Here is a 23083-nt window from a genome sequence, read left to right as displayed (position 1 = left end):
TATACACTCACTTGATCAGAAGATGATCGGACAACACTACTGCTCGTAGGAGTAGTATTTCTCAGCAGATCTGGAAGATCTCTACAAAAACCGGACTCCTCGCGGGCAGAGCTTCAGCTCGGGATTTGCACTTCTCGGGATCTTCGGGGCCTCGGGACTTGCTTCGGGGATCGGGAATGATACCGGGGCTTCGGGATATTTTTTGCACGAAAAACGATGCAAAAACGCGAGAAAACGGGAAGAAATGAGCAACTGAATCGGCTGCTCTCGACTTCCTTTTATAGGGGCTTGATCTGCGATTTACGCGGGGCGTAACGGGGATAAGGCCGGTGACTCCCCCCATGGATAATATCAGCCAATTTTTATTTAAATTTAATATCGAAATTATTAAATAAACTTCAAAAATTCATATCTTCTTCATACGAACTCCGTTTTCGACGCCCTTTATATCCCCGCGTAGGTGAGACTACGATCTACAACTTTCGTTTTGACTTCGTCGGCTAATTTTGACTTTATTTTTATTATTTATTTTTAGTAGGTCGGGACAGGAAAACTCCGTTATAAAATCATAACTTCTTCATCCGACGTCCATTTTCGCCTATCTTTTTATCGTTTTACTACAATTAATGAGAACTTCAATTCTCATTTAGATTGTTTTGGCTAAAAACCGCTTGGTCTCAAATCGAGCATTCGGGCTGCATACCACTAAGTCGAAACTTCGAAAAATCATAACTTCCTCATACGAAGTCAGATTTGAGCGTTCTTTTTATGCACGCTCATGGTTTAATGTATTATACGACTTTCATTTAGATTGCTAAGGCTAAATATTTCTCTAACGTAAATTCACTTTTTACGTCGTGCTGTGTCGTGCCGGTTCTGTCGCGAAATTTCGACAGGTCATAACTTCTTCGTTATAACTCGGATTTCGGCGTTCTTTATATGCACGGAAACCTTGTAACATATACTATAACTTAATTAAGATTATTCCTTCAAAATAATCTTCCATCAAAAAGTCATTTTTGACGCTTAACGTCTCTAATTGACTAGCCCGGATCTACGGGTGTTACAATAGTCTTATAAAGTAGATAGATATTGATTATGGACCTACTATCGTTTGTTTATTTCATTATTGGCTTATGTTTAGTGGTTTTTGTAAATTAGTGGAAGACTCTTGGAGGAATGATGGGGTTTGTGGTTCAAACGGTATGGTATCTTTTAAAATGAAGTTACAAGTGTTGAAAAACTATTTTCAAAGTGTGGAACAATGCTAACTGGGAGACTTGTGAAATTGAGAAAATTGTTTTATATAACATGTTGGTTGATTTGGATAAGAATCTTGATCATGGTGATAACTCTAATAAGGACATTCGTTTGAGTCTTTTAACTTTAAAGGCTATAAATGATATTTATCATATCGAAGTGTAACACCTGGTTTTAGGTATGAGTTTCAATTGTTAATTTTAATAAAATTGGTTGGGCACGATGTGGTGAAGGGATCATGAGGACATGTCATTTCTGCATGAAACACATGTTTCATTTAGACACCACGACGTAGTCATGCAATGGCCACGACGTTGTGACGTTGGATGTGCAAAATCTTAAAATGTTGGCTTATTTAAAGTAAGTGATAAGCAGTGTTTCCTCCATCCTCAAAAAGTATTTTGTCCAACCCTAGCCTTTTTGTAAGCTTTAAGCTCATTATGGTGTTTTTGGTGTACAAAAAGGGAATAAGAATAAGATTATAGTGTAAGGATTAAGCAAACAACTCCTCCCTATGAACCATTTGTAAGACTTCAAGACTTAACCTTTTTGGTTCATTCTTAGTAAATTGTGGATTCTATGCATTTTTTGGGTTCATAATTATGATTTGAGTGGTTCGACGAGACAAAGTTTGAAACATTATGAATCATCAAGGTCCCTTGAGCTTAATACCTCCTAGATCTAGAAGTTGGTTGAGTTTTGAGAGTCGTGCATGTCCATAAAGTTCATATTTTTATAGACCATTATGGTCCTTAAGAAGCATCCTGGAAAGTTAGAATTGAAGGCTTAACATATTGAGAGCTTAATCCATTAAGTTGTCCATGTGCAACTGGAACAACATTATGGCTGGTCTGGTCACAATTGTTTTGTTGTGAAGCTGCCATAATATGGCTAATGGGTGACCACGACATGGAGGTGAGTTGGGATTGACTTTGACCGTTGAATTTTTTGACATGGTTAACTTTTAGTAATAATGCTACTTTTAAAAGGTAGACTAAGGGGTTATCTCGTATGATTCGTTAGGATGTGTGTAGCACCTATTATTCGACTGTGCAAGCTTGTTAGTCGTCAACTGCATTTGTGAGATGAGTATTCTCACTATACTATGTAGGACACCAGGTATAAAATGTGCTTGTTGTCTTTGTGACTCTTGATGTTACGTTTGCATTAAAGTCTATGGGGAAGACCATGATAATTGCAGGAGTGTTGCAAGACTAAGAATTTTGTCAGTAGCATTCACTTGGGACGAAATAGTCCCGTTGGCTGAAATAGGTCGCTGCAGGAGTGATTGTAAGTTTATGATTTGGCCCATAACATTTTTCTTGAGTTGACATAGGCCCAACAACTGAAACAAAATGCATTGCATATTTATGGTTATGTATGATATGCGATACCATGTGGAACTCATTAACATGTGTGCTTATGATTTTTGTGTTTAAATGTTTTAGGTACTTCTAGTTCCAAAGGAAATTGTCCGACTTGATCGCAATGCATTTCCAAACATCCAACAATAAAACATCAAATCGTTTATGAGATCATGTCGATATTATAAATATAGTATTTCAAGCATATAACCATTAAGAACATGTATCAACATTTCCAATAAATAGCTATTTTGTACACGATATTGACAATGCAAAACACACACACACACACATATATATATATATATATATATATATATATATATATATATATATATAGGATATTAATCAGCCACATGGACAATATACACCCATCCTAAAACGTCTTAATCAAATATAATCATAGTTTTGTAAATATCACTCATCACAAAATAGAAACATATACAATAAAAGAACAATTCATGTAAGTTACATAACCTATATCAAGAAAACACATGTAAAGAAGGATGACATAAAAAAATTAAACATGCACCTTTTAATCAACTTGATAATTATAACTATTTATTGAAAACATAAATTTAACATGAATGTATTTTATACCACTTCATCCCTCAAGATCGATATATTACATTTATCATATATGTAATTTAAGCACATATATCTTCATATATGTAATTTAAACACATATATCTTCATACTATCAAAATGACTAACCATTTGTAAGTTAAATCATACGAATCATAAAAAAACCAAGCAGTTCATTTAATCTGCCAATTATTTCAAGATAATATTCAAAATATTATATAAATAAACATTTTCACATAGGTGAATGCAACAAAGTTAATTTACATTCATGGGTTCTTCTTAACTATAAATTTTGGTAGATCTAATTTACATATTTGTATTTTCGATGTTTAATGTTATACCATAAAGTCATAAAATATTGATTTTTTTTTTATCATACTAACAAGGTAATTCTATTATTTGATTGTTAATATGGAATGCTTGTAACATTTGAACTACATAAAACACTAGAAAATGACGTGGAAACAGTTTCATGTAACTATTAACAACACCTTACATGAAAATCAAAATTTTAATAACCAACGTAAAAACAAGACTTATGCCAAAGTTTTTTTCATATTGTAATAACGTTAAATACACACATATAAAATTAAGTATACTCGGTACCGATACCATCAATAAAATGACAAATATCAATACAAATAATATTACTTAATCACAATCAAAAAACCTGTTCATCTTCACATTTAATTGTATATTTCTATATTCATATCTTATCCGATTTGGACAATACTTGATTCTATGGACTCCCCAATATAGTTAGCATCCAACCTAATGTCAAACTCACAAATCAAACGAAAGCATTGACTTGAAAACACTTGAGAACATCAATAACTCTAAATAGATACCATTTTTTACCATTGCACATATCAAATCGAATCTCTCTCAATCCGCTAAACTTCAGCACCCATAAAAATACTTGACATAAAGCTAACTTCTATATCTACAAACCCAAAAAAATTTCATCGAATTTCATCAAGTAAAATTACAGTTATGGTCAAATCAATTGAGCATAGAAACACACCAAAATGAATAATACATTCCATCTGAACTTCATCTCTACCTTCACAAGAGTCGTTCTAAGCCGTTGATGGTGAATAATCTAACAGCTCATGTTTAAATTCCAGTTAGGTGTCCGATCCGTGTGACCCCTATATGGACCAATCAAAACGCTGCTTTTAGATATGTCCCTCATGCTCCTTATTATTTAAATCCCCACAAACTCATCTTTGTCACTCAGACGCTACATTCCATCATCGCAATCAATCTCAGTTCGATTAGCATTTCCAGATCTAAATTAAGTTTTCAGCGCTTGCTTTGAATTCCAAACCCAACGGCGATGGCGACTGAAGAACCAATTGTTGCGACGGAGCCCACTGCACCGGAAGTCGTTACGACTGACGCTGCCCCACAGGAGGAGAAACCTGAGGTCCCGGCAGCTGAAGAAAAACCAAAGAAAGCAAAGAAACCATATGCAAACCGAAAACCTAGAAGTCCTGCTCTTCATCCAACATACTTCGAGGTGTGAATTGTTTTCAATTTGTTGTCTTTTTAAATTGTTCAGTTATGATTTGATCTCTGTGATTAGTAGTTAGTTCGTGATTAATTGTGTTTACAGATGATTAAGGATGCCATTGTTACGCTGAAGGAGAGGACTGGTTCCAGCCAGTATGCGATCACTAAGTTCATCGAGGGGAAACAAAAGAATCTTCCGGCGAATTTTAAGAAGCTTTTATACACCCAATTGAAGAAATTCGTTGCTGCTGGTAAACTAGTGAAGGTCAAGGCTTCCTACAAGCTACCGGCAAAAGCTACGGCAACAGGTGCTCCGGCGAAGAAGAAACCTGCAACAAAGGCAAAGACAGCTGCGAAAAAAGCGCCCGCTAAGAAGAAGGCCGCTGCCAAGCCCAAGGCAGCTCCAAAGGCAAAAACAGCAGCGAAACCGAAGAAAGCTGCTAAGGCTAAGCCCGCTGCGAAAGCCAAACCCGCTGCTAAACCCAAGACAGCGGCTCCCAAAGCCGCAGCGAAGCCAGCAGCACCAAAAGCCGCCGCCAAGCCCGCTGCAAAGCCAAAAGCCGTAGCTGCCAAGGCGAAACCGAAGCCCAAGACTGTTGCCAAACCGGCTAAAGTAGCAAAGACAGCAGCTAAATCGATCCCAGGGAAAAAAGCCGCTGCCGCTCCAAAGCCTGCGTCGAAGAAGGCACCGGTGAAGAAGGCGTCCGCGAAGAGCTTGAAACCCAAACCAGCAATAGCGAAGAAAGTTACTGCAACTAGGAAGGCGAAGAAGTGAGGAGGAAGAGAGTGAGAGACAGAGAGGCTGTAGTACATTGTTCTCTTTTTAGGGTAATTTGTGTAAAATGTTATCCTTGGGTGCATCTTAGATTTCTGCATACCCAGTAATAGTTTATAGATTTCCTTAGCATGTCAATTAATCAATCCATGTTTGCTTTACGATCTCCCATATACCCCTGATTCTGATATCAAGGTATTCATATCTCGATCATGAATTCTTTTTATTCTCGATTGAGTGATTTCACGCGAGGTCATTGCCCTTTCGATTCATGTGTGAATAACATGTTCTGTTGCAAACTCAGTTTGGTGAAGATTGTCTTTGGTGGTGGTGCCCATTGTTGTTTCAGTTGCATTGGGTGTGATTTGCAGAGCTGATTGCTATTGATTTGAACAGGAAAGGGAAAGATTCAAGGTTTGATTGTTTTTGTTGCATTTTACTTTTTCGTTTCGAGGTTAAATTCGTAACATTGTTGCTGAATCTAACTTGTTCTTTGTTTGTGTTCAGGATGATTGATATATTGGGGGTGGACATCTTTTCTTTAGGCATCACCTGTGATCTGTATCATGAAGATGACTGGTAAGCGTGCTTCTGACATTGTTGCTTTTATCAATTACAATTCATGTGCAATGTTGGAATTTAACACTTGAGATATAATGTTTCAAGGGTGAATTGTCTGGATAACTCCTTTGCATAGGATATAATGATAATAAAAGCTTCTGATTTATGGGTAATTAATTATCCTGTCAGATTGATGGTGGAAACTTAATTCTTTTAGTTAAGTTGCCCATCCGTTATGGTTGAATACTTAATTATCATATCCTTTAACTTCATAGGAATCGAACAAAACATTTAATACTAATTCAAGATCTTTTTTGGTTCATTGTACCTTAGTTGCTATCATCATGTATTGTGGCCCTTTTGAGTTTTGTATTATGAACTTAGTAGAAAGCAGTTAGGTTTAGGAAATCTCTTCTTTGCTATACACTATGATATAAAATAGGGAGTACACCTAAACCCTAACACTCTAAAGAACCATATATACAATAAATATGACGACGCATACTAGTTTTGATATGGTCTCTCAAATGAATGGAGTTTACCAACATGAAGCTTGATACAGAGTAAAGAAAATCGAGGGGAGGGTAGCGGTTTGGTGGCCACAATTGTATCGATATGGGGTATAGATGTTCTTGATAGTGGTTTAGTAGAGAGATTATCGACATCTATATGTTTTTTATGGCATGAAACAACGTAATGGGTCCAACGTTATAGCACCATAGGTTTGGAGGAACACAAAGTTTTGAGAAAAGAGATTGAAACCATGCAATGTTAGAAATAATATTTGCCAAACTTGTGCACTCAAATTTCGTATAGGGGAGAGGAATCTTTGTACGCTTTTAGGAAGACCATGAGATCAAATTTGCACTTATGAAAATTTCAAAATTTCGAATTGAATTGGTGAAGTCCTAGAGTCGAGACTAAGAGTTTGGGTCAGGAGGAGGCTAGGTGGAGGATTAGGAATTGCAAAGAGATGGGTTCGGAGACGGGACACCTGATATGAAAATTTGTTCCCAACCCGACGAGTTTCTTATCAGGATGCTTTATCGGGTTGAAAATTCTCCCGAACCGACGCTAAACTTGAAACTTGATATAGACCCAAAAACTCGAAATCTGCACCAAAAACAAGGTTTGGAAAAAACTATGGTAGAATAATGACAAATTAAAACCTTACGCAGGCTACACCATAAATTAAGTTTATGACATCGTTTAAGCAAATAGAAATAAGTAGTAGTTTTATCCTTTTCGTAATCATAAGTACTTGTTGTGTCGCTCTTGATGATGTTTCGATAAAGAACTTTAAACAAAGGTTGAAGACTTCCTATAAACTTTCTAAATCCATGATGTTCTACATTTGAAAGTGGATATCTCTGTACGATGATCATTTCAGCCAAATATTTCCTTGATGTATCAACATTTAATATATTTTTTGAGAAATAAGTTGTAGTACCATCCATTTTTTTCTTACACTAAGATAGATTGACAAGTATCTGAAGGTGGTCGAGTAAATGTTTTGTACCATTCTTGCTATGTTCACCCAATATAGCAACCAAATACTTTAGGGTAATGCTTGCATTTTGTTTCTTCACAATTCATATTAAATATTTTAAAATGGGCCCATGCTGGTGAAGGTGTTGCTTTTTTTTTTTGATTGTATCATCAATATGCATCTCATCTTGTCGAGTTATTTACTTGATTAGAACATGAACCTCCTGCACATTTATTGCTTGTAATTCTAGTAGGATTTGGACTGTTTGCATTCATATCCATTGAAAATAAACAAACAATAAAATTAACCATTAAAATAGAATGTGAAATCAATTTAAGTTAATAGCTAACCTAGTATTAGTTTTTACATCGACAAAAAGACTAATAAGTGCTAACTAAAATTTAAGGCTCAAATAAACAACCCGTAAAATCATATAATTAATGGAACCATGTTAAGATATAACGACCCTACAATGTTATCCGATTACATGAAATTATATAAACAAATTTACAGTATGAAATATATTCATACTGTTATCAATTAACAAACCATGTTAACAGATGAACAACTATATATTTATAGTGTTATCACATTCAATAGTCTAACGCTCAACAAAATTTGATAGAATGAACATATTCACATACATTTATACTGTTATAACATCCTACAATGTTATCAAATCACATTAAATAAGTTAAACATGAAATTAGCTAAGAAATCGAGATTGTAACTTTGTAATCGATTCCCACTCCTAACTTGCATTTTTCCAGTTCACCTTGCAATCGACATCCATGTTTCTTTTAGTTGGTACCATTGTTCGCCAGCTTAGCTTGGCCTCCACTCCGATCATCGATGCAGAACCCCGACCTCTTGTACAACACATCAAGGCAACGATGTCACATAAAGTTTTCCTCAACCCGACACAGTTACATAAACGCATAATGTAAGTGGTAACTTTTAAACGTTTTTCTTGCAAACTCGGTACAAAATCCATGTCTTCTGCTGATTTCATCTTTTATTTATTTATTTATTTTTTATATTTTTTATATTTTTTTTCTTATTGCAAGTTCAATTAGTTTACTCGTTTAAACATATACAATGTCGATGTCTTTGCTAATTTCATGTAATTTGATAACATTGTAGGAAATTATAACAATATGAATGTATGTGAATGTGTGTCGAAGAGTAACCAACAAATACAATTTTGATAGCTCGAGGATCTAATTTGCTGTGATTATGTCCGTGAATATGGATAAAGGCTTGGCAGCCAAATGTTTTTAGCGGAAGCGAAGCTCAATTAGTTTACTCGTTTAACATATACAATGTCGATTTCTTTGTTAATTTCATGTAATTTGATAACATTGTAGGAAATTATAACAATATGAATGTATGTGAATCTGTGTCAAAGAGTAACCAACAAATACTGTTTTGATAGCTCGAGGATCTAATTTGCTGCGATTATGTTCGTGAATATGGATAAAGGCTTAGCAACCAAATGTTTTTAGCGGAAGCGGGTTACTATTCGAAAAACAAGGTGTAGATTTTTTAGGACATTTAGTGGAGTTTGAAATTTTAGTGGACGGCTAGGTAGATGATTTATGAGGTAGGTCGCAGTGAGAACTGCATCAACCCACAAGTATTTAGGAACATGCATGGTGAACATAAGAGCACGAGCAACCTCAAGAAAATGTCTATTTTTTCTTTCCAAGAAACCATTTTGTTATGGTGTATCAACACACGAGCTTTGATGAGTGATGCCATTTTTTAAAAGAAAGTTGCCAAGAATGGAATGCCATTATTGGTTCTTAAAATTCAAATATATGTTTGTAATTGAGTATGTATCATTTTGTGAAATGCTTGAAAAATTTGAGCGACTTCCGATTTATCTCGCAATAAATAAACCAAGTTGTTCATGAGTGATCATCAATAAAGGTTACAAACAATTTTCTTCCACATGATGTAGTAATTCTAGATGGTCCCCAGATATCATTTTGAATAAGAGTAAATGGAGTAGAAGGAACATGTGGAACTGGAGCATAAGATACACGAGTGAGCATGGGCCTTCAGGATTACTTTGGCCCAATAAGGGAGTTTTTGGTCAAAGGGAAGCCCAAGGGAAATGTTTTCGGTTGTTGAAGTGTGTACGGGCTCTTGGGCTTAGTTGGGCCCAATAAAGGGTTTTTGGTCCAATAAGTCCTAATGATGGGAGTTTTCGACCTTGAGTAATTGGGCTGAGAACTCTAAGCAAAGGCCCAAAATAGATTATGCTTAGCTATTGGATCAAGTTTTGGGCTTGCAAGTGGCTATTTCAACTTGATTCTAAATGTATGCACGTATGAATTCATATAACATTGTAGTTTGAATTTCACTAATTTGATGCAGCAAGGTTACATATCTCAACCTTAATTTTGCTAGTTGTGACATCATCCCCCCTCCCATTAGAGGGAATTTCGTCCTGAAATTCGTTCTAAAGTAGCCTTCAAGAAATAGGGAAAAGATGGGGGTACTTCTGCATCATTTGGTCTTCGCGTTCTCAGGTGCACTTAGGTTCTCGTTTGGTACTCCATCGGACCTTTACAATGTGAATGCAACTTTGCTTTGTTCGTTTCACCTCCTTATCCATTATCTGCATGGGTTCCTCGACGAAATGGAGATTTTCATTCACTTCAATCTCGTCCAGCGGGACAACGAGAGTTTCGTCATATAAGCATTTCTTCAGGTTTGACACATGAAATTGTTGAGTTCTGGTGGTAACTGTAGCTTGTAAGCCACCGGAGCAATCCGGACAAGGATTTCGAATGGTCCAATGTATCTTGGGTTCAGCTTTCCACGCTTCCCAAAGCGTATCATCTCTTTCCAAGGAGAGACTTTTAGCAGTACGCGATCACCTACTTGAAATTCCAAAGGCTTTCACCTTTTATCCGCGTAGCTCTTTTGTCTGTCCCTTGACGCTTTTAGTCATTCCCTAATCTGGATGATCTTCTCAGTTGCTTCTCTGATGATTTCAGGACCGATTAGAGTGCTTTTGGGTACCAATCTCTTCGCCAATTGTGTGTCTCCTACCTCCGCCTAACAAATAGGTGATCAACATTTTCGTCCGTATAGGGCCTCGAAGGGAGCGACCTTGATGCTTGTGTGATAGCTATTGTTGTACGAGAATTCAATCAGTGGCAAGTGGACATCCCATGCTTTGCCGAAGTCTATCACACATGCTCTTAACATATCTTCTAAGGTTTGGATGGTCCTCTTACTCTGTCCATCTGTCCGGGGATGGTAGGCGGTGCTCATACGGCTGTAAACGAACTGAACGTTCGGCGAACCGTTCGTGAACTGTTCGGCGGGAAGTTCGTTTATGTTCGTTTATTTAATAAATGAACGAACATGAACAAAAATTATCGTTCGTTTAGTTAAATGAACGAACATGAACAATGGTCTCGTTCGTTCATTTATGTTCGTGAACGTTCGTTTATGATGTTCATTTACGTTCGTTTATGTTTATTTATATTCATCTATATTCAATTATTTTTTATTATATTGCTATATTATATGTTCGTTTATGTTCATATATGTTCAATTGTGTGTGTGTGTGTTTTTTTTTAAATCTTTGTTCGTTTATGTTCGTTTAGCATGTTCACGAACATAAATGAACGAACATGAACAAAGTAATTTGTTAAACGAACGAACATGGACAAGAAAATCTCGTTCGTTTATCCGTTCGTGTTCGTTTGTTGTTCGACTAACTTAAATGAACAAACATGAACAAGACCTTGTTCGTGTTCGTTTGGTTCGTTTACAGCCCTAGGTGCTCATATTGAGCTGGGTCCCCAATGATCTCCTAAGCGACTGCAGAAACCGAGAGGTAAATATACTATCTCTGTCTAAGATAATAGATATTGGAACGCAGTGGAATATCACATTCTCCTTTATGTAGATCCTGGTTAACTTTTTCATTTTATCAGTTTCCCTTATTCACAGGAAATGAGCGGATTTGGTTAATCGGTCCACGATGACCCAAATGGTGTCAAGTTCACCCGTTGTCCTGGGTAAATTAGTTATGAAATCCATCGTTATCCGTTCCCATTTCCACTCGGGTATTTCTGGTTGTTGTAGTAGACCCGAGGGCTTCTAATACTTTACCTTTACTTTAGCGCAAGTCAGACACTTGCTCACGTAGGTAGCTATTTCAACTTTCATATTCGACCACCAATAATGTTGTTTGAGATCTAGGTACATTTTGTCGGAACCCGGATGAACGAAGTACTTGGTTTTGTGGGCCCCGCCCACACTCCGTTGTTAAGGAGATTCTGCGACATCCCTAATTTCACAGCCAGAAAAGACCGATTTTGTTTATGCTTTATGAAAACCAGAGTACCTCTTTTAATAAAAATGTTGCGGAATTTATTCCCAGAAAAACACGATAAATACGTTATCAAAGCATTTCCGAAGAAACGTATTTTATTCATTTTAAAACATTTGAGATGTCATCGTCAATACAGAAACATAAGCATAAACAGAACTTACATTCATTTCACTAGTGATCTATATCTCCTTAATCTCTTAGTGTAAAGCAACTTCGTATCGATACCTGTGATACAATTAAATTGAGTGGGTCAGGAGCCTAGTGAGCATATAGGGGTTTTACCTCACAATAAATAAATTTATTATGCTTAAACATCAAACAATCAACCCAATTACCCAATCCCAATTATCTTATTCATTTCTTAAGGATTTACCCTAAAAATCAACTATCACTCATTACTAAGGATTCATCCTAAGGAATAGGCACCAAGTCCATCGCTGCTCAAGGTTTATATTACAAGCACTAACAACGTCGTTCCCCACATACTGATCCTATACAGTGATCTTATTAAATCTAGCCTAAAGGATCGATATGAACAACCAATTAACGAAACTGCTTCGAAAATTGCCTAGCAGCAAACGAGGATCGAAGAATACATCAAATGAATGGAATAAGTTTAACCACGAACCTTTGTTCGTAAAAGAAAGAACCACCATACAATTAAGTCAGGGGTAATTATTAATGCCTAGGCTGTGGTCTGAATATCATGAGGTATATAACCCCCAGACGCACCCTATCCAGCAATGGAAACGCTGACTAATGCCTAGGCTGTGGTCTGAATATCGTGAGGTATATAACCCCCAGACTCACTCCTATCCGGCATCGAGAATGGAAACACTGATTAATGAAGCTCGTCCGATCACTTCATAAAAGAAACAAAGACTCCAAATCTCTTCAAAATAAAGGTATAGGGAAAATACTAATAAAGTACTCCCGTACGCTCCCATACCCCGACACGTAATAGTGTCAAAAAGAAGAACTAACGGATGAACACATAGTTCAAAAACACCTAATGAACATATAGTTCAAGAATACCTTATGAACATATAGTTCAAACACACCTACCGATTACAAGTCTGCTAACGTTCCACTAGACTATCTAAAATAGTCTGTGACCGTTGTCTATACTCTGCTAGATGACTAGATCATCTTAAACATCGATACCTCTCATCACCTTTTATTTCATCACACATCATCTAATTCATCTACCCATGTTTTACCATATATATTTGTAGATAAAAATACATATACAGTTTAAAACTTGTATAAAACATCTATTCAACAGTCACCTTAATTAAACAATTAATATAATTACACATAGCACGTATTTTAAAGAAAATACTTCATATATATGTGTAAGGTGAAAGTGACTATACACTCACTTGAGTAGGTGGTGACTCAGCACTCGGACAACGCTTCGATACTCTCAAAACAATTTTCCTTCGATAAAACCTAGTATCAATTCCACTAGGGTTTAGTCTAACGTCAACCGTGACTAATTAATAGTTTAGCTATTATTATTATTATTATTATTATTATTATAATATAAGCGTTAAATAACATTCAATATAAGTCATAATAATAGCCCAAATAATTATTTTAAGGACCTAATAACATTACTATAATTATTTGAAAGCTATATTAAAAATTGCGTAAGCGTAGTTCACTTACAGCGGATTTTAAAGAAACCGGACTTTATTTGGAGCAACGTTTCGAAACCGAAAGACTCTTTTTCTCAGGACTCCGGGAGCCTCGGGGCTTCCTTTGGGTGGTAGGGGATCACCTAGGCTTAGGGGAGGGTTAAAACCCTTAGAGAGAGAAAGTTTTGATAGAAGAAATGAAGAAAGGTGTGAGATTTTCGGAATGGCTCGCATGCTATTTATAGTAAGTTTTTATGACACTCACGTCGTGAGTGTCATAAGACTCACGTCGTGAGTGTCATAAGACTCACGTCGTGAATCTCATGATTCACTCCGTAGACTTGCCATTTGCGTCCCTAGCTTTGGATCGTGGCCATGACACCTCACGTCGTGAGTGTCATAAAGCTCACGTCGTGAATTGGGTCTTATCCTCTCGCAGCTTCTAGATTCTGAATTATGACAGAATATCGTGAGCGTCATAATTCTCACGTCGTGAATTGGATCTTATCCTCTCGCAGCTTCTAGATTCCGAATTATGACAGAATGTCGTGAGCGTCATAATTTTGACGTCGTGAATTAGCTAGTTTAGGGTTTTTAAAAGCTAAATCTTCGGAATGCCATAACTTTTGCATATGAACTCCGTTTTTGATGTTCTTTATATCCACGCGTAGGTGGAGATATATTCTACAACTTTCATTTAGATCCCTAAGGCTAAAAAGTCCTCTATCTTAAATTCACTATTTACGTCTCCCCGTGCTGTGCCGGTTTTGCCGAAAAACTTCGACGGGCCATAACTTCTTCGTTATAAATCGGATTTCGGCATTCTTTATACGTACGGAACCCTTAAGACATATTCTACAACTTGGTTAAGATTATTTATTATAAATAATCTTTTGTCGAAAAGTCGTTTTCGACCCCTATTATCATTAAATTGACTAGCCCGGATGTACGGGCGTTACAGATTCGGGCCCCGCCCACACTCTGCTACTAACATGCATACAAATATCACACAGACAACAAGTATATCTATCAAACTATCACATAACCATACTCAAATAATAGTATTAGATTCGGGCCCACTTACACTCGACTGCTAGGAGATTCAAGCCTTACCTACACTTAGCTACTAACATATCACATATTCGGGCCGACCTTGATGACTTCGACTCGTTCCTACTGAAAGGAAACTCACCTTGCAAGACTGAGTGCTAAAAACTCGAGTGAGGAATTCTAGTCTACTGCTTCGACGACTCTCCGACTATTAGTTCCATAATAACACTTAATCAAAATATGATAATCATCTTTAGGGTAAAATGACCATTTTACCCCTGATCAAAGTTAACGTCCTGGTCAAAGACAAAGTCAAGGTCAACTCCCAGTCAACCCAACTTGTCGAGTTATCTCCACACTCGGCGAGTCCTTGTAATGCTTAAACTTGTGGTCGACTGAGTCAACTCGCCGAGTCCCTTTACAGATTCGTCGAGTTCTTCCTATCATAATAATTGGGATAACCCTCTTCAACTCGTTGAGTCCTTCCTTGGACTCGCCGAGTTTCCCTGTCTGATTGAGCCATCCCAATGGATTAAGCTCCCACCTTTCAGATCTATGTTCCAAACTTCATCTATATACTGGGAATACACTTTTAAGGGTAAAGTTTCCAACTTTACCCGTCCTTAGTCCTTCTTAATGGGTTTAACCAAAACCCTAACTTCTTTAAGACAACAATCTTAATCCACAAGCCATAACACCCTAAACCAAGGCACAATATACTGGATCTAGTCTTTTATCATCTGGTGGACACGTAACGTCCCGACTTTCCTTTCATGCATGGTCTTTTAGGGCTAAAAAGGCCATGTTCTTGCATATAAGCTTGCATGAGGCTTCCATGGTCACAAATTTTCCACTTTTATGCCATGGAACCCTTCCTAGACTCTAGATATGAGATATAAGTCACTTGGGACGTTCTAATCCCAAGGATCAAGGTTCTTGAACCAAAAACCTTCATAAAATGGAAACAAATAGATCTAAGAGAAGAATGATCAAGTTAGAGACTTGATTACCAGTAAATGTAGCAAATGGAGTGTAGTTCGTGGATCTACTCCTTCCCCCTTGAGGCTTCTATCTTCTTCTTCTTCCACAAGCTTCAAAAGGCGCAAATAACACTTAAAATGGCAAGAAATAGCTCAATAACACAAAAGGTTGATTAGGGTTTCGAGAGTGGGGGTGTGGAGGTGATGGAGGCTAGGGTGGATACTGATATGATGTTTAAATAGGGTGCAAACCCTAAATATTAAGGTTTCCTCCTGACAGACCTACTCGTCGAGTCAAGGCTTTCGACTTGTCGAGTAGACCACTTAAAGCCTGTGTCCAAACTGACATCTACTCGACGTGTTAGGGCTACCAACTCGTCGAGTAGCTTTTAAAAAATACATACTTAAATAAATTAGATGCGTACAAAGAACGAGACGTTACAATTCTCCCCCACTTGTCTTACACTTCGTCCTTGAAGTCTGCTGTGTCTGAAAACAACTCTGGGTAGTGCTCCCTCATGTCCTCCTCGGGCTCCCAAGTCCACTCTGAGCCCTTGTGGTGCTGCCACTGCACCTTCACTAGCTCGACCCTCTTGTTCCTCAACTCCTTCGTCTTGCCATCCAGAATCGCCACCAATCTCTTAATGTAATTCATGCTGTCATCAACCTGAATGTCCTCTAAGGTTACAACCGCAACGTCATCCACTAAGCACTTCCGTAGCTGGGAAACATGGAAAGTGCTGTGGATCTGGCTGAGCTCGGCGGGAAGATCCAGTCTGTACGTTACCTTGCCCACTCGGGCTATGGCTTGAAGGAACCGATATACGTGGGGCCCATCTTGCCCCGTTTCCGGAACCGAATGACACCCTTCCAGGGTGACACCTTCAGGAGGACCATGTCTCCCTCCCGAAACTCCAAGTTTGAACACCGCTTGTCGGCGTAACTCTTCTGCTGACTCTGAGCAGTCTGGAGCCTGCTCTGGACCTGCTGGATTCGCTCTGTGGTCTTGAGTATTACCTCCGTACTCCCCATGAACCTCTGACCGACCTCACCCCAACAGATTGGGGTCCTACACTTCCTCCCGTAGAGCATCTCGAAGGGAGGCCGGTCTATACTGGCGTGGTAACTGTTGTTATACGAAAATTTCGCTAACGGAAGATATGTATCCCAACTGCCACTAAAATCCAAAACGCATGCTTGAAGCATGTCCTCGAGATTCTGAATCGTCCTCTCGCTCTGTCCCTCCGTCTGGGGGTGGAAAGCGGTGCTGAAATGGAGACGAGTACCCATCTCATCATGAAAACGCTTCAAAAATCTAGAAGTAAAACGAACATCTCGGTCTGACACCACTAAGAGAGGCACTCCATGTCGTGCCACTACCTCTCGCACGTAAATCTCGACCAACTTCTCGGCTGAGATGCTCTCCTGGATCGGTATGAAGTGGGCACTCTTGGTCAACCGATCCACGATGACCCAAATCATATCAACCCCACATGCGGTCCTGGGAAGCTTAGTGATAAAATCCATAATAATGTCCTCCCATTTCCATACGGGGATGTCTAACGGTTGCATCTTGTCGTGAGGCCTTTGGTGCTCTGCCTTGACCTTTTTGCAGGTCAGGCATCTCTCTATATACCAGACTACATCCCGCTTCATGTAGGGCCACCTGTAATCGAGTCGAAGATCTTTGTACATCTTTGTTGCCCCGAGATGGATATAGAACCTGGACTTGTCGGCCTCGTCCATAAGTATCTGCCGTACTTCTCCCCCGTACGGGACCCAGATCCTCCCATGCAGGGTCAACAACCCACGAATGCCATAATCAAAGGATGCCACTTGGCCTATAATCCGTTCGCACTTCCAGCGCTCCTCCTTCAGGCCCTCGACCTGCGCCTCTTGGATCTGCTCCCATAACATGTTTGACTTACACCAGCGTTGGTAGGTTGATTGGTCTGTTGTGCTGGCGTTCTACAGTATCAGGCGGTGTGCCCTTTCTTATTGTAGTTGGTGCAATGCATTTCTCGGCATGCACCGTGGTGATGAAAGTTGCATTTATCACATTTCTGGAGATTACCCGTATATGGCTTGACCGGTATTGGTGTGGCAAGAGTTGTAGCAACGTGAACTGCCACTATCTGTTGCTTCTTTGTAGATTCCTGAGTTTGTTTCCCTTTTCTCTTGTTTCCTGAGTTTTTCTTGTTATCACTTCCTTTCTTCGGTTCAGTAAGGGAAGTCGTCGCGCCCTTTTGTACCCCATGATCATATAGCTTTTGCGCGCGGCGTTTGGCATTGTCAAATGTTGTTGGATTTGTAGCAATTACATTCCCTTGAATCAGGGGAGTTAGCCCCCAAATGAAACGTTCGACCTTCTTACACTTAGAGGTGATCATTCCTGGACACAAGATTTCCAGGTCGCTGAATTTGGCAATGTAAGCTTCAATGTCGGAGTCCTTTACAGTGAGATTCCATAATTCTTGCTCTAGTTTTTGTACCTCCCTTCTAGGACAGTACTCTTCAAGCATCATGGTCTTGAGGTCTTCCTAAGCCATCGACTTCACCATTGGGAGTGTTAGAGCCTTGATATGGCCATTCCACCACGAAAGGGCTCTATCAGCAAAAGTACATGTTGCAAATTTCACTTTGCTTTCTTCCGGATATCCGCAAATTTCGAGGACTGATTCCTTCTTCTCAAACCATTGAGTTAGGGCTATGACACCCCCGCTTCCGTTGAATGACCTTAGCTTCCCGTTTGTGAAGTCTTTGTATGAGCATACTCGTTGAGGCCCTTGATTAACCCTGTGATTAGAATTGCCCGTTCCATTCACACTTCCGCTTCCATTTGCACCATTGTTGTTGTTGTTGTTGTTGTTGTTGTGTGCAAGAGCCGCAATGACTGCAGCTGAAACCACCGCTTGGAGAGCAGCCGAATTCATTTGTGGTGGAGGCGACGACAGTGGTGGTGGTGCTGTTGTTGTGGTATTCTTGCGCTTGGTGTACTTTCGGGGCATCATTTTACTGCCACAGATGGAATTTACGTTAAGTTTTTGATCAGGCCTACGTTTTGAATACTATTGTAATGTAATATTGCATTTATATGTATGTCAAGCTAGTGGTTATTGAGTGTTACTTTGTACATGTAATTGAAATCCTATTTTACCAAATAAAAATGAACAAATAAAACATAAGAGATATCAACGTCCATAAATAAAACACATGTTTGTTTCAAAAGTGATAAAGTAGTGGTACATAGTACATCCACTGTTTTGAAAACCGGACCGGACCGGCCGGTTCGACCGGTTCAACCGGGAACCGGCAAGGTTACCGGTTTTTTAATCCTTGAAAACCGCTTTTATGGCAAACTGTTTTAAACCGCCAGTTTTTTATGAACCGCGGTTCAACCATACCGGTCCAACCCATTGAAAACCACGGTTTGGTGCTGTTAACTCGGGTTAGTCCATTAAACAGCAGCCCAACTGATTGGTTATATAAAGCATTAAGCTGGCAAATGTTTTTTGTCCCACCCGATGTGGGATACCTCCAAGCCTAGAGTTAAAAGGATATGAGCAATCCTTTTGTATAGTTGAAATTGATGTATGTTTTATCATGCCAACGATGTGGGACAGTATGGGTTCTGGTAAATAAAATATTACTTGTCGATAGCAAGTTTCGATCTATCCAACAATGGAAATATTTCAACAAAACCCAAGCAACTTAACCATCAATTCAAGGAACTGTATGTTATATGATACAAATGAGCTTCTTTATAACTTCATATAAAAGTCTACAATATTTAAATCGGTATATTAGTTGTTCACTTTAATGTGTATATATATATATATACACGGTTCATCCGGTTTTTAGGGCCAGTCCAACCGGTTGAACCATTTGAACCATCAAACTGGTAATATGACCGGTTCAATGTCCGGTCTGGTTTTCAAAACATTGAGTACATCAAGATGATAATCCGACAGCATAACGACACTCCGAGTAGTGTAATCACTTAAATGTAGGGTCGGTCCTACATACAAAATAAAAAAAGGGTAACACTAACGCATACCCAATATATTGTCTATCATAGCGGGGGAGTAGGACAGATCCTACTTACACCAAGTAGTCCCATGTGCTTGGGATGAAGTGGAAGCACCCTGCAGCTCAGCTAGTCGGCGCTCGCAGTACCTTTTCCTCCAGGGCAACATGTCTCATATGGTATTCCTTTACTTCCGCTCGTGCGGTAGTTAGGTCCTCGACAAGTCAGTCCATGGGCTAGAATTCCCTCTCGAGGTCCTGAGTGCGTGCCACCGTGAGCTCCACAACTGCTCTCATCTCTCTAACTCGGTTGGCCGGATCAAAACATGAAGGCTTGGTCGGCAGGTCCTCCATCGTGAAGATCATAAAACCCTCGCTCCATCCCGAAGGGTGGACGTTTCCTCTGGTGCCTGCTCCATCTCTCTAGATCATAATCCCAGGGGCCGTAGGGCCATTGTAGCCCCATCGATGCGTTGGTGCCCTAGCCATGTACACAGGGTCATTGACTTCGGACTCTGCGTCTGAATCATCCTCCTCCTCCTCCTCGTTGACCTCCTCATCGATCTCATCCTCCTCGATCTCTTTCGGATCCTCCTCTACCCATCCCCCGTTCCCTTGGTTTGGGGGAAAAGGATCTCCTGGGTGGTGAAAGTCTGCAATAGCGTCTGTACGAGAATATATAAGTACCAGAAAATAGATAGAATACCAAAATACCCCTATAGTATTTTATTTCTTTTAGTTTTGTTCTTAAACCCTTTTGATTTAAATTTGGTAAGTTTTAGATTTTGTTGTACACCTCGACCACTCCTAAACACATGTTGGTCATATCTCGAATAAATACAGTTGATTAGACTATACTTACCCTAGATATGACTACATAAATGTCTAAGTTTAGTCGCGATGTCCAACTCCTCAAAATACTTTTTATTTGTTTTCATATTTGGACTCTACTGTTAATGTACTCATATGTAGGTATACTTTTATAAAATACTTATATTTTTGAAGCATACTTTTAGTCAGAGTGTTTTAGTCCCATTGTATTTATAGCTGTATATCTTGTATGGTTAGATATATTAGTTCACTATAAACAATGCTCTGATACCAATCTATCACACCCTGAACCAGGACGGTGGAAACGTCCGGGGGCGGATGACATCATTGTATTGTATCATCACAATTGAATATAAATGGACATAGCAACCCACAAAACATACATTAAGAGATACCAACATACATTGTTTACATATTATATTTGTTCATCAATTACACAAAAGTGACATAAAAGTAAGACATTCCAAAATGCAACAAATCCGGATCTTAAATACCTGCTTACTGGTTCCCTGAGAATATAAGTCATTTTGAAAATTGTCAACATTGAATGTTAGTGAGTTCATAAAAATATTTGTATGCAAATATTTGTAACATCTTTGTTTGAAATTAGTGATGTATCTCCAGAAAATCCGATACTTTTTCTATGAAAATGATTTGTAACATCTTTGTTTGAAAATAGTGATGTATCTCCAGAAAATCCGATATTTTCTATGAAAATGATTTGTAAGACTTGTTTCTAAACTGTGAATATATGCATGCATGTCATTGGTCTTTTGTTTAAAATGGTAAAGTGTATGTTTCAAGAAAATCCTATATTTTATGTTGTATGAAAACTATGGTCTAAAACCCTAGAGCAGTAGTTGAAGAATAATAATATACCGGGAGGAAAAATGCAGTTTTATATTTTACAAAACCGGTGAAGTGTAAGCTTCCTGTAAATCAATATAATATTGTTAATCTCTAAGTGAATTATTATAACCATTCTTGATGTGACTGTTATGCCTGTTACAACGTTCTTCAGGCGTCGGAATCGGTAATATATTTGTCACCCTAGACTGGCCCTGTTTAGCTATAGCGAACAACTTAGGTGTGGGGGTGTCAATTCCCGTATAGATCTATACACAACTATCTCGCTCTCCCTCTAGGAGACTCTGGTTATGATGCAGGACTTAGAATGTACACTAGGTATGTACGGTGAAGACAGTGTCTCACTAGAGCCTTAACGGATTTACGCGAACTTTGACTCCAATTATTGAATAATGAAAATGACATTACTAGTGCTCTAAGGATCATACACACGAAAATGGGTGTGTAAATGGAATGATCTTAACACTAAAATGTATAAAAACACTTGAGTTTTACAAGGAACTTACCAAAACTTTCAAGGACCACTTGAAGAAGTAACTTCCCTTGAAGGTGGTTCACGAAAATTTGAGAGAAAAAGAGAGGGATTCTTGAGAGTAAAGTGAGTGGAATGATTTTGTGAGGTGTGTGTGTGTGTGTGTGTGTGTGTGCTCGACCGCAAGTATAATAGGGAGAGGGGAAGTTGAGTGCCTTGTTGCATGTGAATAACTGGATGCATGGTGTGGATGTATGGAATGTAAAAACATGTTTTGTGTGGTTGTTTGTTGGGCAATGTAATGTAAAGTACTTAGGTGGCACTCTTTTGTGTAATTTCTCTCTCTCTCTCTCTCTCTCTCTCTCTCTCTCTCCCTCTCTTTTGTTTGAACCCAAACTGAAATCCTATATGGTTTTCGGCTCCATGGGCTTTTGTAATGGGTTTTCGGTTTTTCGAGTGAGCATGGGCCTTCGGGCTTAATTTGGCCTAATAAGGGAGTTTTCGGTCAAAGGGAGGCCCGAGGGAAAGGTTTTCGGTTGTTGAAGTATGTACGAGCTCTTGGGCTTAATTGGGTCAAATAAAGGGTTTTTGGTCTAATAAGGCCCAAAGATCGGAGTTTTCGGCCTTGAGTAATTGGGCCGAGACCTCTAAGCAAATGCCTAAAATAGATTAGGCTTAGCTATTGGATCAAGTTTTGGGCTTGCATGTGGCTATTTCAACTTGATTCTAAATGTATGCACGTATGAATTCATATAACATTGTAGTTTGAATTTCACTAATTTGATGCAACAAGGTTACATAGAGGAAATTGTTTTGTATATGAATCACCATCTCAACCCTAATTTTTCTAGTTGTGACATGAGGCCAGCTAGAAAATCGAAGACACTCTCCTGTTTTACCTGTTTTTGAACCTTGATGTTACATTCTGCACATGTCGGCTTCTCATCCAAAAATAGGTCAACTTCCTACCATAAGTCTTGAAGAGTTGAGAAGTATCGAGTAACATAGGTAGAGTCTTGTTTAATCTCCTTTAGTTTTGCACGTAATTCGAGGATCCAGATGCATTTCCAAGGTCATAATACATTCGGTGAGCAACATCCCACACTTCTTTAGCTGTCTTGAACCAAAGATAACGTCGACTGATTTTTGTATCCATTGAGTTGATAAGCCAAGTAAGAACTATAGAATTATCGGCTTGCTATGTACTATGAGCAGGATCGGGGGTGGAAGGAGGAGTAGGAATATCACCGGTGAGATAAACGAGCTTTCCTCTCCACAAATGACAATTTTTACCGATTGATCCTGCTG

General features: G+C 38.7%; 1 protein-coding gene across 1 annotated transcript; it reads left to right on the top strand.

The window, feature by feature from the left end:
• Positions 1-4431: 4431 nt before the first annotated feature.
• On the top strand, positions 4432-5665 carry LOC144998099 (uncharacterized). The gene is made up of 2 exons (XM_078957919.1): positions 4432-4731; positions 4828-5665. Exons 1-2 carry the CDS (start codon positions 4549-4551, stop codon positions 5497-5499), a joined length of 855 nt encoding a protein of 284 aa, XP_078814045.1. The 5' UTR covers positions 4432-4548; the 3' UTR covers positions 5500-5665.
• The last annotated feature ends 17418 nt before the right edge of the window (positions 5666-23083 follow it).

This window comes from Lactuca saligna, chromosome 5, assembly GCF_052625555.1.
Source record: "Lactuca saligna cultivar CGN05327 chromosome 5, ASM5262555v1, whole genome shotgun sequence".
In the NCBI taxonomy this organism is placed as follows: Eukaryota; Viridiplantae; Streptophyta; class Magnoliopsida; order Asterales; family Asteraceae; genus Lactuca; species Lactuca saligna.
Note: the sequence above shows the minus strand (reverse complement) of the source record. Positions and strands in the feature narration are given on the sequence as shown.

Coding starts and splice junctions, on each gene's coding strand:
- LOC144998099 (XM_078957919.1), top strand. CDS start 4,549: ATGGCGACTGAAGAACCAATTGTTGCGACGGAGCCCACTGCACCGGAA. Junction 4,732..4,827: donor TTCATCCAACATACTTCGAG/GTGTGAATTGTT, acceptor TTGTGTTTACAG/ATGATTAAGGATGCCATTGT.